Source organism: Myotis lucifugus, unplaced genomic scaffold (genome assembly GCF_000147115.1).
Source record: "Myotis lucifugus unplaced genomic scaffold, Myoluc2.0 scaffold_884, whole genome shotgun sequence".
NCBI lineage: Eukaryota > Metazoa > Chordata > Mammalia > Chiroptera > Vespertilionidae > Myotis > Myotis lucifugus.
The window spans coordinates 7,046-23,503 of record NW_005871932.1 but is presented as its reverse complement, the minus strand read 5'-3'; the positions used below and the strand labels follow the sequence as shown (position 1 = coordinate 23,503).

The following is a 16,458-nucleotide window of genomic DNA, read 5'->3' as shown; positions in this document are numbered from 1 at the left end:
CCGCTCCTGGGCTCGGCCCTGGGATGCTGAGGCCTCGCTCCTGCCCCCGCCCCCGCCCCCATCATCTCTCCTTTAACATCTCTCGGCACCACCCTAACTCAACCCTCCGGGATTTCTAAATTGCCTCCCACCCATGTTTCCTGCCTCCACCCTTCCCCTCGCAGCCTCGTGCACATTCCGGAAGGTCGTGTTTCAAAACTACGGCCTGATCGTATGGTAGGGACGGCCCCACCCTGCGCTCAAACCCACGCGGCTCCCCGGGGCCTCCCGCCTGTGCTCCCCTCTGTCCTGCAGACGGTTACCAATCACCTGCTTACACACTCATCACCTGCTTACACACCGATCACCTGCTACACACCGATCACCTGCTTACACACCACTCACCTGCTTACACACTCATCACCTGCTTACACACCCATCACCTGCTTACACACTCATCACCTGCTTACACACCCATCACCTGCTTACACACTGCTCACCTGCTTACACACTCATCACCTGCTTACACACCCATCACCTGCTTACACACTCATCACCTGCTTACACACTGCTCACCTGCTTACACACTCATCACCTGCTTACACACCCATCACCTGCTTACACACTGCTCACCTGCTTACACACTCATCACCTGCTTACACACCGATCACCTGCTTACACACTCATCACCTGCTTATACACTCATCACCTGCTTACACACTGCTCACCTGCAGAGCAGCCAGTCCCACCAGGGCTGGGAGGTGGAAACAAGCCAGGACGATGCTCCCTGAGTGTAGAAAACAGCCAGACACACTGATTTTTTTGTTGTTGTTAATCCTCACTCGAGGATATTTTTCCATTGATTTTTAGAGAAAGTGGAAAAGGGAGGGAAAGACAGAGAGAAACATTCATGTGAGAGAGACACATCCATTGGCTGCCTCCCGTGCACACGTCCGACTGGGGCTGGGGGTCGCACCTGCCACCCAGGTACATGCCCTTGGCTGGGAGTTGAACCTGTAGCCACTGGGCTTGTAGGCCAGTCCTCTCCCCACTGAGCAGCACCGGCCAGGCTAAAGCTGTGACTTTGAAAGGGGCCTGGTAAGGCGGTCTCTCCATAAATCAGCTGCTGTGGCTGGGTCCGTCATAACTACTCCTGAAACCTTGGTAACAGCTCAACATTGTACCTCTGGGCGCCACCCAAACCTGGTTGCGAATTACACTGGGACGGGAACCGTGGGCGAGAGATGTCTGCACGGGGCCCCGGGGGCCGGCGAGCGCTGCGCGTGGCGGGGAGCGCGTGGCTGTGTGGCTGGTGAGGGAGGAGCTCACGTGGAATTACTCGCTGGAATGAGCCCCACGTGCGCCTGTGCCCACCGCCCCGCGCCTCACTGCGCGTCAGACATGGCGCGGGCCGCTGGCTCTGCCTGGAGCTCCTCCGGGAAGGACGGCGCTTCACTCCGCACACGGGCCTCCCGCGGTCACGGCGGAGGCATGACACGGAGCAAAGTCTTCCTCCGAGAAAATTAAATCAGCAAGTGAACGCGGAGCAGCCGGGCGATCCCTACCTTCTAGCCGTTAACTCAGAGCAGGAGGCGAGCCCCCGTCCCCACGCCGGGCGGCTGGCCCTGCGGAGGGAGCAGTCACAGCGGCTCAGCCTGCCTCCCGCCGGCGCCTGCGGGGTGGACACTGAGCGGGAGGAGGACTGACGCTCACCCAGGAGAGGGGCCCTGAGTGGCTGCCGGGAAGCTCACAAGTCCACTGACCACTGGAACCGGTTCCTCTTCATTTCCATCGCAGGAGAACCACAGGTTTCTGCGTTTGAAATAAGGCTGCCTGGTTTCAATGCAGCTGCTCTGGCCCGGCCACGCGGCTCCGGGGTTGAGCGTCGACCTATGAACCAGGAGGTCAGGGTTCAATTCCCTATCATTGATGTTTCCATCCCTCTCTCCCCTCCCTTCCTCTCTGAAATCAATTTAAAAATTAATTAAATTTAAAAAGCAGCCGCTCTGTTTCATGGGGCCCTTTGGCTTCTGCCTCCATCACACCCGACCCTGACCCGGCCCCACAACCGTCTGGAAACAGCGCTGGGGGGGGGCAGGACGGTGTGGGACCCAGATGGGGCACAGCTCGCCGCCTGCCACCTGCGTGCCCCTGGCGGTGGGACCATGGCCAGACTGCAGCTCTGCGGGGTCTCCTGGGCCTGGCCCTGAGCACCAGGAGGGGGGCCCTGATCCCCCCAGTCACCCCTGTCTCCCCCGCTGCCTCCATTCCCCACGGCGGACTCGCTGCCCAGAACTCGGCCTCCACCCCGCGCCGCCCATGGCGGCAGGTCCAGCCCCCAGGCCCCTGGAGAGGGAACCGCAGCCTCCTCGCTCCAGCACGTCTCCCAGATGCTCTCTCACCCCCTCCGCCCGCCCCGCCGGGGGGAGCAGAGCCCCGCTTTCCAAGGCGGCTGGGCTGCGTCCAGCTCCGAGTGCATCGCTAACGGCCTGTGACGTGCAGCTTCAATCACACTCGCTTATCTCTCCGGGGCCAGCGCGGCTGTGAGAACATCCCCTGCCGACGTGTCCAAGAGCCCGGTCCTTGGCTGCTGCGGTTCCGAGCGCCCAGAGCCGCGTGATGAATGACGCGGACGCTGAGAGCAATGACCTCGTTCAGTGGCGCTGCGGGCCCAGCTGCTTGCATTGGGGAGCCCCCCCCCCCGCCCCCCGGCCTCGCAGCATCTGGCCCCTGGATGACTTCAGAGCCACAGGAGAGGAGAGCGTTGTCTGACCGAGGGACGCCTCGCGAATTTCCCAGGAAGCGGGCAGGCCTTTCAGCCGCTGGCGTCTCGTGATGTGACGTTGGTGCCGTGTGTCGCTGTGAGCGTTCGGCCCACGGACACCCAGTGGCAGCCAGAGAGCGCCTCGTGCACAGCCAGCGTCAGCGCCACCTTCTCCCCGGCGGCAGCGCTTTCCCGGCAGATCCATCTATTTTCCCCGCAAGTGCGTTCCTTTTTCCACGTTTCCCGGCCTGTTTTGTAAAGTTCTCTTTCCTCGTTTGGGCTGTTTTACTCTTGTTTGTTGTTAATCCTCACCCGATAATATTTTCCATTGATTTTTAGAGAGAGTGAAAGGGAGGGGGAGAGACAGAGGGAGAGAGACACATCAGTTGGTTGCCTCCCGCACGCACCCCGATCAGGGCCTGGGACGCAGCCTGCAACCGAGGTATGTGCCCTTGACAGGAATCGAACCCAGGACCCTTCAGCCCACAGGCCAATGCTCTGTCCACTGAGCCAACTGGCTAGGGCTTCACTGGGGCTTTTTAAAATCAACTTTCATAAACTAAAATCCCCTATTAGTCCCTATAAACTGGAAACCTCATTTCATAACGAACTTGTCAGGGAAGGAGAATGCAAGCCCCCCACCCCCGAGAGGGGCAGACCTGCCTGTGTGACCCGCGTGGGGGTCCAGGAGGACGCGGGCTGGGGCCATGGGAGGCGGGGAGCACACGGCAGCAGCCATGTTGGTTGTGAATCCACCTGCGGGGGTTGGAAATAGCCTCCCCGCCCCCACAAACCGCACTGGTCCCCCTCGCTCAGCCGTCACGTGCTGTGGGTGCAGGTGACACCCCACCGGACTCTCCGATGGAGTCTAATCCTCCCCTGCGTCCCGGCGCCGACTTCCCGATCAGGGTGCGAGCTTCCCGGCTCCGTCTGTTTCTGCCACTGCCCGTCACGTGCCACGAAACAGGAGTGGTGGCGGGAACACTGAATAACGAGGGATTGCCCTGTGGGTATGTGAGCCCCAGTTCCGCTCGAAATAGCTATGTTACTGCTTCAAACTCTTTCTCCCGGACTGTTTGGGTGTGGAAATGCTGCCTCCTTTTCCAATTTAAGAATGTTTCGATAGCCCAGCCGGCATGGCTCAGCATTGACCTATGAACCAGGAGGTCACAGTTCGGTTCCCAGTCAAGGGCACATGCCTGGGTTACAGGCTCCATCCCCAGTAGGGCGTGTGCAGGAGGCAGCCAATCAATGATTCTCTCTCATCATTGATGTATCTATCTCTCCCTCTCTGAAATCAATAAAAAAATATATATTTTTTAAAAATCTGTATATAAAGGCTAAACGTAGTCTTTTCTTTCCCCAAAATGATTTGAAACAAAAATCTTCTCAGACTCACTTTGCAAAAGATTTGCGAAACGCATCCATGGGAACATGTCACAGAAACGTCCCTTGCGGTGGGAGCCTGGGCGGGACACGCACTGCGTTTCTCTTCCGTCCTCTGACCGGCTCAGAACCGGGCCCCGGCCATAAACAAGCAGCTGCCCTTGAAAGTCAGATGTTCTTTTCTTCTCTCTCTTTCCACAGGGGACTCATTACGTTTGAAAATAAAAGCTACGTCCTAGAGCCGATGGACAATGTAACCGACAGATACAAGCTCTTCTCGGTCGAAGCCCTGAAGGGCGTCTGGGGTTCGTGCGGGTCGCATCCCAGCGCCTCGGGCCCCACTGCGGGCGGCGGGCACCCACCGCCCTCCCGGACGCGGGTGAGAAGGGGAGGCAGGAAAGCAGAGGGCGTGATTCTGGGGACCCTGAGCCCCAGCGAGGGACACCCGGTGCTGGGACATCTGAGGGCATTTTCCACTGGGGTTGTGGCCGGGGATAGACTCGCTGGCTTATCTGGAGGCGGGCGTGTCTGTGGACGGAGCCCCAGCAGACACGGACACCTCCAGCCCCCACCTGCCAACGAGGGACCCTGCCCGTGGCTCTCAGCCGGCCCCTCTGCAGGAGGTGCCACGTGGAGGCTCCTGGCGTCCGGTCTGCTTTGCAGTCGGATGTTTGCGATGACCTGCAGCGCGCTCCCAGTCCTGCCCACCTGCCGGGCAGAGGTGCCCTGGGTCGGCCCGTGGCTCCCCGAGTCTGCCCAGCTGGGGCCTGTCCTCTCCTCCTGGACTGTCTGTGGGGCCCGGGTTTCAGGTCCTCTGTCCCTGCGTCTGCGTCTCAGAGGTCCCCCCCTTTACGCAGAACTGGAACGATCTCTCCCCGCCCAGTGGACAGAAGTGGACCAGCTCCCCCAGGGGCAGCGCCCTAAAACCTCCCCAAATGGCTGCTGACCCTCCTCATCCAGTTTCCCCTGGGCCCACAGGGCGCAGGACACTCTCAAAAATGAGGGGGGGCCCGGCCACATGGCTCAGGGGTTGAGCGTCGACCTGTGAACCAGGAGGTCAGGGTTCAATTCCAGGTCAAGGGCACAGGCCTGGGTTGTGGGATTGATACCAGTAGGGGGCGTGCAGGAGGCAGCCGATCCATGATTCTCTCTCATCATGGATGTTTCTATTTCTCTCTCCCTCTCCCTTCCTCTTTGAAATCAATTTTAAAAAATGCTTTTTAAAAACAGTGGGAGTCCCCAGGCCAGCCCGGCATGTCTGTTTCCCTCGTGGGCCCGCCTTCCTTTGATCCCAGGCCTCAGGGCGGATGCGAGGTGGCCGTGGCCCTGTCAGTCATGAACAAGCTGATTGATGTTTCTAACTCTCTATCTCTCTCCCTTCCTCTCTGTAAAAAATCAATAAAATATATTTTTAAAAAAATACTTTTTAAAAACAGTGGGAGTCCCCAGGCCAGCCCGGCATGCCTGTTTCCCTCGTGGGCCCGCCTTCCTTTGATCCCAGGCCTCAGGGCGGATGCGAGGTGGCCGTGGCCCTGTCAGTCATGAACAAGGAGGAAATTTGCATGTATCTATGGAGGCACTTTGCTCTGAGTATCTTGTTGAACCCGTGTCGTCCGCGTGGAGATTTACGACCTGACGGTTGAAATGACACCCCAGTATGTTCGGCGTCTCGCGTGGGCGGGCGTGCGTGGGCCCTGCTCCGGCCGGATCGTCATTTTGTAGCTGATCTGCAGCTCTCTCGGCCGTGATGGGCACAGTGGTTCCCGTCATCTCAAGGTGCAGGGCGGTGCGGAACCCCGGAATGGAAGTGCTGTTTGGTTAACAGCGCATGCGGACGGGAAAGGGGCCTGTACACTGAGCCGGGAAGGCCCCCGCGGCGTCCGCCTCATTCTCCGCGTTTCTCTCTGGAAAGCGTTGTGGTTGTTGTTTGTGGAAGAGAAAACGGCCTTGACTTGACGTGCAATTAGGTAACAAACGCGATGCGAGGAGTCCTTCTCGGTAAGTGGAGCGTCTGGGACGGGAGTGTGTGCCCGAGAGCCGGGCGGCCCCTGTGGGAGCAGGACGGGGCCCGGTCAGGCTCCACGTGCTGCGGCCTCGGCGGCCTGGGCTTCACACTCGCGAGTCGGTGCGGCTGCAGCTGAAGAACTGACCTTGTGGACACAGGGCAACAGCCGCCCGGCCTTTTCCCGCAGCCGCTGGCCCCACGATGGGGACTGGCAGAGGCTGGTCTGCAGGCAGAGTCTCCATCTCCCCTCTCGGAGCAGCCGGGCTCAGGCCGGGCTCCGGGTCCGCGCCGGCCGCCCTGCGGGCCGAGCTACTGTCTGTGGCTTCACAAGGCCGTCCCGTCAGATGCCAGTGGTGCCGGGTCTGAGCTACAGGGTCCGATCTCTGCCCTGCGGGTTTGTGAGCCCGAAGAGCCCCGCTCTGGGCCTCCCGCCACGTGCCCCCTCCCACCCCACCAGCCAGCCTGCGGGAAGGGGCCGCACCCCTGCTGCCGGCACCATCACACGGTGCATCCCGGAGGCAGATGTGCCTGGTTTTTGAATGGCCCTTCCTTAGGGATTGTCTGTGCTGCTTCCCCTTCGTTCCTGGGGAAAACGATGCGTCACATGGAAGCGCCAACGTCGTCTTTCTCCAGGAGGCGGTGCTGCATGCTCTGTGCCTCTGGCTCTATTTTGTCCATCAGCTTATTTTGTACAAACAGGGGGGTCAGGGTGACAGTTGTCTCCCCAAGCGCAGCCGCTGGGAGATGGGCCCTCGGCCGTGGTCTTCAGCGGATGCCCCGCTAGTGCTGCAGCCGGAACCGCGGTAATAATGTGTGTGCATGCGGAGCTGAGCGGTGGCTGGATGTCAGGAACCGGCTGGATCCCTTCGAAGACCCTTTGAGGGCGGCAGGCGCGCCGAATCCCTCCCTCACGGCTGCCTTCACTTCCGGCTGAGGGATGGCTCCACGCTCCCCCGCTGCTGGGTCGGCCCACCTCCGGCTGGAGAGCAGCCAGTCCTGCCGCAGCCTTGGCCTCCGGCTCAGGATCTCAGCGGCGTGAGCGGAGCTTCCAGAATCTGCAGGTGTGGGTTCTGCTGTCATTTTTATTTAAATCTTTGTTGCTGAAAGTATTACAGATGTCCCCCTTTTCCCCCCCATTGGCCCCTTCTAGCCCCCCCACCCCCTCCCCAGGCCTTCACCCCCCCATGGTCTGTGTCCATACAAGTTCATTGGTTAGTCCTCCCCCGCCCCCCACTTCCCCTCTGAAAGACGCCAGTCCTTTGCATGCTTCCATGTCTCTGGATCTTTTTTGTTCGTCAGTTTATTTTGCTCATTAGATTCCACATGCGTGAGATTGTGTGGTGCTTGTCTTTCTGCTGATTTGGCTCAGCATCACACCCTCCAGGCCCCTCCAGGCCGCCTCGCAGGGTAAGCGACGCTCCTTTCCTACAGCGGCGGGCGCAGTCTTCCAGGTGTAAACGCGCCGCGTTCCTGCCCCTCCCCCTCAGGTCTCAGTGCGCTCCCCTCCCCATCTGAGTCCAAATGGTTTCTCTCCTTGGTTGTACTTTCCACAGACGATGCTTGATGTTTGTTAGCTCTGTACTGTCACCCCCTCCGCCCAGCATGTGAGCCGCATCAGGGCAGGGCCCGGGGTCTCCCGTCCGTCCCTGTACCCCGGGACCCAGCACGGTGCCTGGCACGTGGGGGGCTCCCGGGAGACGTCTGTGGGGTGCGTGAATGAAGGACAGTGTGGCTCACGTGGGGGAAGACTACGGTGAGGACTTCCGTCACCCTGATCCCAGTGGCACTTCTCGGACTTGCGTGGGGCTGCGTGAAGCTCCGGCGCCAGCGTTCTTGTTGTGACATGTTTGGGGGATGTTCTCTCTCTGGGAACTTGGCCGTGACGACTGGAGAGGCCTGGGAACTGCCTCCCTCTGGAGCGAGGTTCCAGGCGCCTCGGCCTCCACCGTGGAGCAGGGACTGCGGGCCGTTCTCAGGCGTGTGTTCCTCTCCGCTCGGGGCAGGGCTTTTGTTCCGAACCCCAGAAGGAAACTGAATCAAGCAGCCAGTTTCAGAGGTCGCTCTGCCGATCAAAAAAGGTTAAATAGGATTTGCTTCTTACAAAACCGGGCGGCCCGAGGGGCGGGAACCGCGTGGGGGTGCTTGAAGCCTCTGTGAGCACCATGGACGGAGCGAACCACAGGCCGTGGGCGGCCCTCCAGCGCCTGCGGCTGTGTGGTCAGCTTCCCCCACAGCCTGCAGTGCCCTGAATTCATGAGAAAGTCTGGGCTCCCCGGACAGCTGCAGAGACAGGGAAGCGGGGCGCACGTGTTTGTTTTCATGATCTGGAACCACGGCTTTCTACACGGCAACCCCAGGCCCCTGGGAATGTCCACGGCCCGCGGGCCCCTCCCCTTTGCCGGCTCAAAGGTGGAAGCATCTAAACAACCAGGGCCCTTTCTAGGGGGTTTCTAATGGGAGGTTCATTTATTTTTTTATTTGTAGGACTTTATTTTCTTCTATATCATTAGCTGAATCTATTAAGAGTGAATTGGGGAATTGAAGGGGGCAGGCGATTTCTGCTTCTTGCACACCCCAGCGAGGAAAGGGGGCAGGAGCTTCACTCTTTTTTTATTTTTTATTAATTTTATTGATTTCAGAGAGGAAGGGAGAGGGAGAGAGAGAGAAACATCAGTGATGAGAGAGAATCATGGATCAGCTGCCTCCTGCACACCCCCCCACTGGGGATGGAGCCTGCATCCCGGGCCTGTGCCCTGACCGGGAATCGAACCCTGACCTCCTGGTTCATAGGTCGACGCTCAACCACTGAGCCACGGGGGCCGGGCAGGAGCCTCACTGTTTGAGAAGGTGTCTCATTTTGTGGCCAGCACTGGCTACCACGGGGCTAATCCTTTTTTCTTTATAAGCACATACTTATCACCATAAAACACACGTACTTGTCACCTGAAAACACACCTCCAACAGGGAGCCTCAGCGCTTGTCACTCTTTCCTGTGCCGCTGCAGAGGGTGGAGAAGTCCTGCCTGGCGCGGAGCTTCCTTTTTCTCCCTGCAGCAGGTTCCAGGTCTGTTCAGGGCCCCTGCGCCCACACATCAGCACTGCGGGGGGGTGGGGGGCCCTGGGACGCAAACATTTTTCTTGTAAAAATCAGTTTGCAAGATCCGCGCTGATGGGATTTGCTGTGTGAAAGGTGTTTCCCTCGGGGTGTGAGACGAGCCGCTGACGCACAGCGCGCCTGGGTCGTGTTTCCTTCTGTCTGCGAGCGGTTATGACACGCGGCTCCGAGCCGCCGCCGTGCGGGGCGTGAACTCGGAACCCAGAGGCGCGGGCAGGCCCCCGACCAGCTCAGCCCGGCTCCTGCAGCGGCGTTCACGGAGGAACAGAAGGCTTTGCGCTCCGTGTGCGATGTTTGCTTTCTGAGACCACCCTCCGTGACTCGCTCTCGTTCTCCTAACAACGCCTCTGGGATTCTCCCAGGGATTCACGGAGAGTTACATGTTTTCTGAGGAAACTGGTTAGAACGTAGTCGCTTCCGAGCGGCCTGGATGGGCGGGGGGCTCCCACGGTGCCGCCTGCACCTCCTCCGTCCTCCCCCCTGGAAACAGTTCCCGCGTCCTTCCCGGCTGTTCCGCTCTCTCTCCAGGGGCGTAGTTTTTCTCGACACGATTTCTTTCTGTTCTTTTTCTCTTTGCTCCTTTCTAGTTTCCTCCTAACACCTCTCTCTCACTGGCTCTGTTCCCGGATTATCAGCCTGGCTGTTCCCTGCTCCCAGACCGCCCGCCTGCCGTTGCTTCTAACCAGGTTTTTCAATGCCCCGCCTGGCGTGGACCCAGCTGTGTTTCTTCAGAGGGTCACGCAATTCCGGCCCAAACTCTGTTCTCTTCCACTTTCCTCACCTCACAAAACGGGACCCTAAAGGCAAAGGGGATGCCCCCAGGGCGCTGTGACGTCATTTTCTGGGGTGACCTTCAAATGTGCTGCTCGGGGCCGGAATGCGCGGCCGCGGGGGGGCGGGGGGGCGCTCCTGGTGCAGGCAGCGCTGTTGCGTGTTTCTGTGTTCCGGCACATGCTGGTTCCGACCCTAAAGTCAGGGACTCGGCTGGAACGTGAGCTCCCTTCACAAGGATTTCCTAGATGAATGGAAACTGGTCACTCAAGCCGGGCCGGCGTGGCTCAGTGGTTGAGCGTCGACCTAGGAACCAGGAGGTCATGATTTGATTCCTGGTCAGGGCACAGGCCCGGGTTGTGGGCTCCATCCCCAGCATGGGGCGTGCGGGAGGCAGCCCATCCGTGGTTCTCTCTCATCATTGATGTTTTCATCTCTTTCTCCCTCTCCCTGCTTCTCTGAAATCAGTAAAAATATGTTTAAAAATGAAAGAGACCGGTCACTTGTGTTGAGAGGGTCCCACGGAGGTCGCTGGGGCTGGAGGTGACCGTGTGGACGGGTGGACGGGTGGGAGCCGGGGGTGAGGACGGGGGCCCCTCAGTGAAGTGCTTGGGTGGGGAGAGGGTGACCCTGTTCTGGCTGCCCCGGGAGGCCGCCAGGGAATTGAACCCGTGTTTCCTGTTGCAGCGTAAGAGAGAGACCCTGCAGATGACCAAGTACGTGGAGCTGGTTATTGTAGCCGACAACCGCGAGGTGAGAGCTTGAAATGTCTCGGTCGTAAGGCTGGTTTAAAAAAAAAAAAAAGAGGAAAAGGAAAGAAGATGCTCAGTAGGGAAGATGTTCAGTAGGTCACGATTTGCTTTAATTGACCTCCTTTCCTCCGGGCCCTTAAAGGCATGTAAACAGGTCATGGAAAAGGGGCTTTCTGGTAGCGTCAAGTATAAAACATTAAAAATCAGTCTGAAACTACAAAATAAAAGCCCAAGACTGGAAAGCAAACAAGGAAACGGTTGCTCCATCGCTAAGCTCTCCAAACGGGGGTGGGGTGGGGTGGGGGGGTCCTTTGGGGGATCCGCAGATGGCGTTAGAACGGATTCCTGAACCGTTTGGGGGGAAAGCAGCGTTTTGAACATGTCCTATGTGTCCTTGACCAAAGTGAAGGCGCGAGAGGGACAGGGACGCGGCTGGAAGCCCTGCCTTCTGCGCGGGGCTCGGGGCCACGCTCGCTCTTCCTCTGAATTGATTTTTAATTAGACTTTTGGGGGGTTTCTTCTCCGTGTTCCTTTCGGCCTCTGCTGCGTGTGATGAATGAGGTGCCATTTCCTCGGGGGCGCAGCGCGGGCGGAGGGAACTGGCTTGACTGTTTCTCAGAGCCCGCCCCGTCTGGAGGTCAGCCGAGGGGCGATTCATTAGCTTGTCATCCCCTCCCCTCCGGGTCGCCGGACTTGCGGCCGTGAGCGCCTGTTCCTTCACTATCTAAGTTTAAAAACAAATAGGAAGGACTTTGCGATGAAGTGAACATCAGGTGTGCTTTTGTGAGCCAATGTCACCCCAATAAATCCAATTTTGAAAACACCAAGGTGACGATCTGAGAAATGGCTCAGGGCTGCCTGCTCCTTCGTTGCCCGTCTTCCCTTTACCTAAACCCGTGGTCGGCAAACTGCGGCTCGCGAGCCACGTGCGGCTCTTTGGCCCCTTGAGTGTGGCTCTTCCTAAGCCTTAGGAGTACCCTAATTAAGTTAATAACAATGTACCTACCTATATAGTTTAAGTTTAAAAAATTTGGCTCTCAAAAGAATTTTCAATGGTTGTACTGTTGATATTTGGCTCTGTTGACTAATGAGTTTGCCAACCACTGACCTAAACAGTGGCTGCCCGTCATGTGTGAGGCTGGGGAGAGGCATGAGTTACTCAGTTACGTAGGAGCGCTCCGTGGCATGGCGAGTTTCGGGGCGCTTCAGGGAGTCCCGGGCGGGAGGTTTCTGGGGGGATGGGGTTCATTGCCCAGGGAGCCGGGAGGGTTTGTGAAGCCCGCGGCTGCGCATGCCCAGGGGCTGGGAGGGAAGATGAGCTTTGAGTGACACGCCTGCTGTGATTAATGCTGACATCTCAAATTATGAAGTTTCAGAGGCAAGGAAAAGACCTGGGAAAAGTGAAGCAGCGACTAATAGAGATCGCGAACCACGTGGACAAGGTACGTTCTTTCCCGGGCCATTAAGGCACTCAGATCGTGTGAATGTTTGGAAGCGAGGTGAGAGATGAAGCTCACCTTATCCGTCTGAGCAGGGAGCTGGGGAGCCGCCTCTGGTCCGGGCTGGACCGGGGACTCCTGTCCTGGGAGCACAGAACCGCGGGGCCCGGAGCGGCTGCAGGAGATGCCCGCCCAGGCTGCCGGGACTGCGGCCTGGGCCACATTCCTCCGGGCTCCCTGTTGCCGGGCAGAGCCCCAGTCCCGGCATCACAGGCTCCCAGTCAGATCCAGAGCCATGGCGGGTGCACCCACCCTTTGGAGAACTCCCAAGCCCGCCTCTCCCTAAGCCTCCCCAGGAGGAGCCCACGGCCCCCACATTCCGCTGCCTCGGCCCGCCCCAAGCCAACGAGGGCGCCACCATGTGGGACGTGGATACTGATCTTCAGCTGAGCCAGCAGGCGGCCAACCCTCCCTGAGGACCAGGAGGTGACAAAGGCCAGGGCAGAGCTGGAAGGGACCCTGGGAGTCGGTCTAACCCCAGGGCCTTTGACCACCGGAGGTCCTCCCTCTGCCTGTCCCCAAGGAGGCGGGGAACTGCCTACACCACGTGCTTCAGCAGCACACCTGCACGGAGCACGCCTGCACGGAGCACCCCTGCACGGAGCACGCCTGCATGGAGCACACCTGCACGGAGCACACCTGCACGGAGCACACCTGCACGAAGCACCCCTGCACGGAGCACGCCTGCACGGAGCACGCCTGCAGGGAGCACCCCTGCACGGAGCACGCCTGCACGGAGCACGCCTGCAGGGAGCACCCCTGCACGGAGCACGCCTGCACGGAGCACGCCTGCACGGGGCACGCCTGCACGGAGCACGCCTGCATGGAGCACACCTGCACGGAGCACACCTGCACGGAGCACGCCTGCACGGAGCACGCCTCCACGGAGCACGCCTGCACGGAGCACGCCTCCACGGAGCACGCCTGCACGGAGCACGCCTGCAGGGAGCACCCCTGCACGGAGCATGCCTGCACGGAGCACGCCTGCAGGGAGCACGCCTGCACGGAGCACGCCTGCAGGGAGCACCCCTGCACGGACCACGCCTGCACGGGGCACGCCTGCACGGAGCACGCCGGGCACGCCTGCACGGAGCACGCCTGCACGGAGCACACCCGCATGGGAGTGAGCAGAGCTTGGGACTGATGCTCCAGCCCACACAGGGCGTCTCCCACTTTGATAGGCATTGCAGCCGGGTGTCAGAGTGGGGCCTGGGCACCCGAGTCTCCCAGGGGGTCCTCACGTGGGACACGATCTGACCGCTGTCCTACACGGCCGCAGTCCTCAGCGATTGCCTGTCCTCCAGCCCGTGCAGAGGGTGGGAGGGGAGTGGGACCAGGCGCCTCAGAAACGGCAGTCTGAGGACGCCTCGCGGTGGCTGTGTTTACAAACACGCCTGTTATATCTGAGGGATTGGAATTGCCAACGTTTTCCGAAAGATGGAAGCCACGGCCCTTCTAGAAATGGGAGTATTCTGCTCGGCTATGCAGGCAGCGCCATGCCCTGCGCACTAGGAGTCAGACCTTGGGGGTGAAAGGCCGCCGCGGACGGCGTGAAACCGAGCCTGCGGATGCCGGAGTCCCTGTTAAAGTGATGCGTTCGTTCTCCCTGCTGGTTTCTCTACAGTCTGTTCTATCCCGCTTCCGCCTGCACAACCAAAAGTGAGCGTTTGGGAGTCTGTTAATAACACGCACCGGTAATCACAGGGCAGAGTGCTGACGGCCTCGCGGAGTCTGCCCGCTGGTGGGCCCTGTGTCTGCTGGGAGGGAGCTGAACTGCTGGGCACACGTGTGCGGCTGCCCCTGCAAGGCCTGGAGTCGCTGGTGGGGTGCCCAGGCCCCTCCCCCTCTCTGCACCGTGTGCACGAAGGGATGCGCCCAGCACTGGCGAGGAGCCCCGATGCCACGTTGGCAGCTCTGCGTTCTCCACGTGTCTCGGCCCCATAAACAACGACTGTCCCGGAGGCAGCTTCCTCGTTTGCAGAGCTCTCGGCTCTTCTTGGCCGTTCTGAGTAATAATCGCTTGGCTGCAGGGGAGCGGATGGCTCAGACTGGGAGACCCACCAGCGATGTCGTGCCAAAGGTGACATTCTGGAACATTCAGGAAGTCCCGCAGTCAGAGCGCTTGCCTTGCTGGCAACCCCTGAGGCGGGAACTAAGAGACATCCCCCCCGCCCCGGGGCTGATTCTATGGGAGGAGGGGAGGGATGGCTGCCAAATGAAGGGCTGGGGACCCGCCTCTTTGACCCCCACCCCATCTCCCTACTTCTGATTCACGAAGAAATCAGCAGCAGCTGCAGATTCTTTAAGGCTGAGCCTCCGCGACTGTGTGGGAGGACTCGTCCCCGTGGATTTCGTGTCTTCCGGTCTTTCTCCTGTGGGCCTCCCCTCCCGTCCCACGCGGGGGCCTGAGGTCACCGCTTCCGCGTTGGACCAGGAGACAGCCCTCAGGTCCACGTCCTCCCAAGCCTTCCCGGGCCTGGGGCTCCGCACCCTGAACACGCGCCGCATCCTTTCTTGGCAGGTGGCTCCTCGGCGTTAACGGTGATGGTGGCTGTGAGCTTCCTGCTGACCCTGAGCATGCGGGAGCCGAGGGCAAGGGCAGCCTGGTCCTTCCTGTTTGTGTCAGTGCCAAGCTGAGCCCACAGCCAGAGCTGAGCAAATGCTGCTGCCGCTGGGTCACTGGTGAACTCATCAGCTGGTCCCAGACCGCGGCCTGTCCGCGTGCACCCTGGTCCCTGTGCCCAGGCCTGGTGGGTGCTCCTTACGTATTAATTCGTGCTCCTTAAGAGGAGGCCCTGGCAGCCCTGGGAGGAGCAGTCAGCAGGCAGTGAGGGGAGGGTAAGGCGGCTACAGGTGCGCTCAGCGCACGTGACAGATCCCAGCAGCATCAGCGTCGGCGCAGGGGTTGTGCCTCACACCCGTCGTGTGTGAAATCCGCTCCGGGACGTAGCTGGAGGGACCCAGATGGAAATGACAGCCGGCGTCACGGGGAATGGCTCCTGGAGCAGCGGCCACAGGGCCCTTCCAGACCCACGACACCTGTCGCAGGCAAACCGGGGCCCCCACAGGGGACGCCTGAAGCCCACGCTTGGCCAGCTGCTGTGGACACGGGCGTCTCTGCCTTCCGGTCACCGTTACCTTTGACATGAACCTGCTGAACACGCGGCCTCCCGTCACAGGACGGCAGCGGACATGGGCGTCAGAGGGCCAGGGCGCCCCTGGACTCCATTCTGCCCGGGGAGCCTGGCTGGGAGCCTGCGAGCAAGTGCTGATTACACCACAAGCCGCTGGGCAGCCTTCAGGCTGTATAACGTCTCATGTGCATATGAACGTGACGCCCGAATTGCCGTCTGCGTGGGCCGGCGTGGCCTGTTCCGCCAGTGTCTGCTCCAAGATGCGGCCGTGTTCCCGTGCCTCCTGCCGGCCTGGTGCGCCAGCGGAGGAGGAGATGAGCGGGGAAGAGGAGCCGCAGCCCTGGGTCGACCCCGGCCGCGCTGCTCAGCCTGGGGAGTGCGTCATGAGCTCCCCGCGTTGGAACGCTGCTGAAGTCCAACACGGAGCTCCTGGGACTTCGGTCCTGGTTGGCCCAGATGCTTCTAGCAACTCCGAACGGGACCTGCTCCCCGCTGGGGCTGGACTTCGGTCTGTCTCCAGCCAAGTCGTTCTCTCTGGCGCCTGGGAATCAGAAGATGCGGCGTCCTCATTGGGCCCTGCCCTCACATCACAGGCACCGGAAGGTGGTGCAGCCAGCCAGGCCATCCCGTGCCCCTCCCACCCCCCCACCCCACCCCCGGCCCTGAGGACAGAGCCGCCTCCCTGTCTTTGTGATGCACATGGGCCAGCAAGGCAGTCGGGGCCGCGGGTAGTTCTGACCTCTCCTCTGGCTGCTCATCCCGCCTCAATAAGCGTGTCTGGGGCAAACCATCCCTTCCCATTGGGAGAGCTGCCCTTCCTACCTCTGAGCCAGGGCGGCTGCTTGTGGGCGGGGCTATGGGATTGTGGGCGGGGCTGTGGCCATGGCCTTGGCCATGAATACTAAGGAGGGGGGTGCACCTGGCTTGGTCTCCTGCCTGGGAGAGGAACTTCTTAGTAACAGATCTTTCCCGGGACGCTTGGGGAGCCAGCCTCTGGCTTCGGGAAGAACCGTGGGTCATCTGAGCTCGCAGAAGGGCCTGTGTGCCTACGATT

General features: G+C 60.3%; 1 protein-coding gene across 1 annotated transcript in view; it reads left to right on the top strand.

Annotated features, from left to right (window-relative positions):
* Positions 1 to 16,458, top strand: part of LOC102419175 (disintegrin and metalloproteinase domain-containing protein 12-like) — a 92,979-nt gene that overhangs the window by 69,688 nt on the left and 6,833 nt on the right. Inside the window, exons 5-7 of the mRNA XM_023747467.1 lie at positions 4,331 to 4,508; positions 10,707 to 10,772; positions 12,142 to 12,213. Of these exons, the coding sequence (XP_023603235.1) occupies positions 4,331 to 4,508; positions 10,707 to 10,772; positions 12,142 to 12,213 (316 nt within the window). The remainder of the gene's footprint in view (positions 1 to 4,330; positions 4,509 to 10,706; positions 10,773 to 12,141; positions 12,214 to 16,458) is intronic.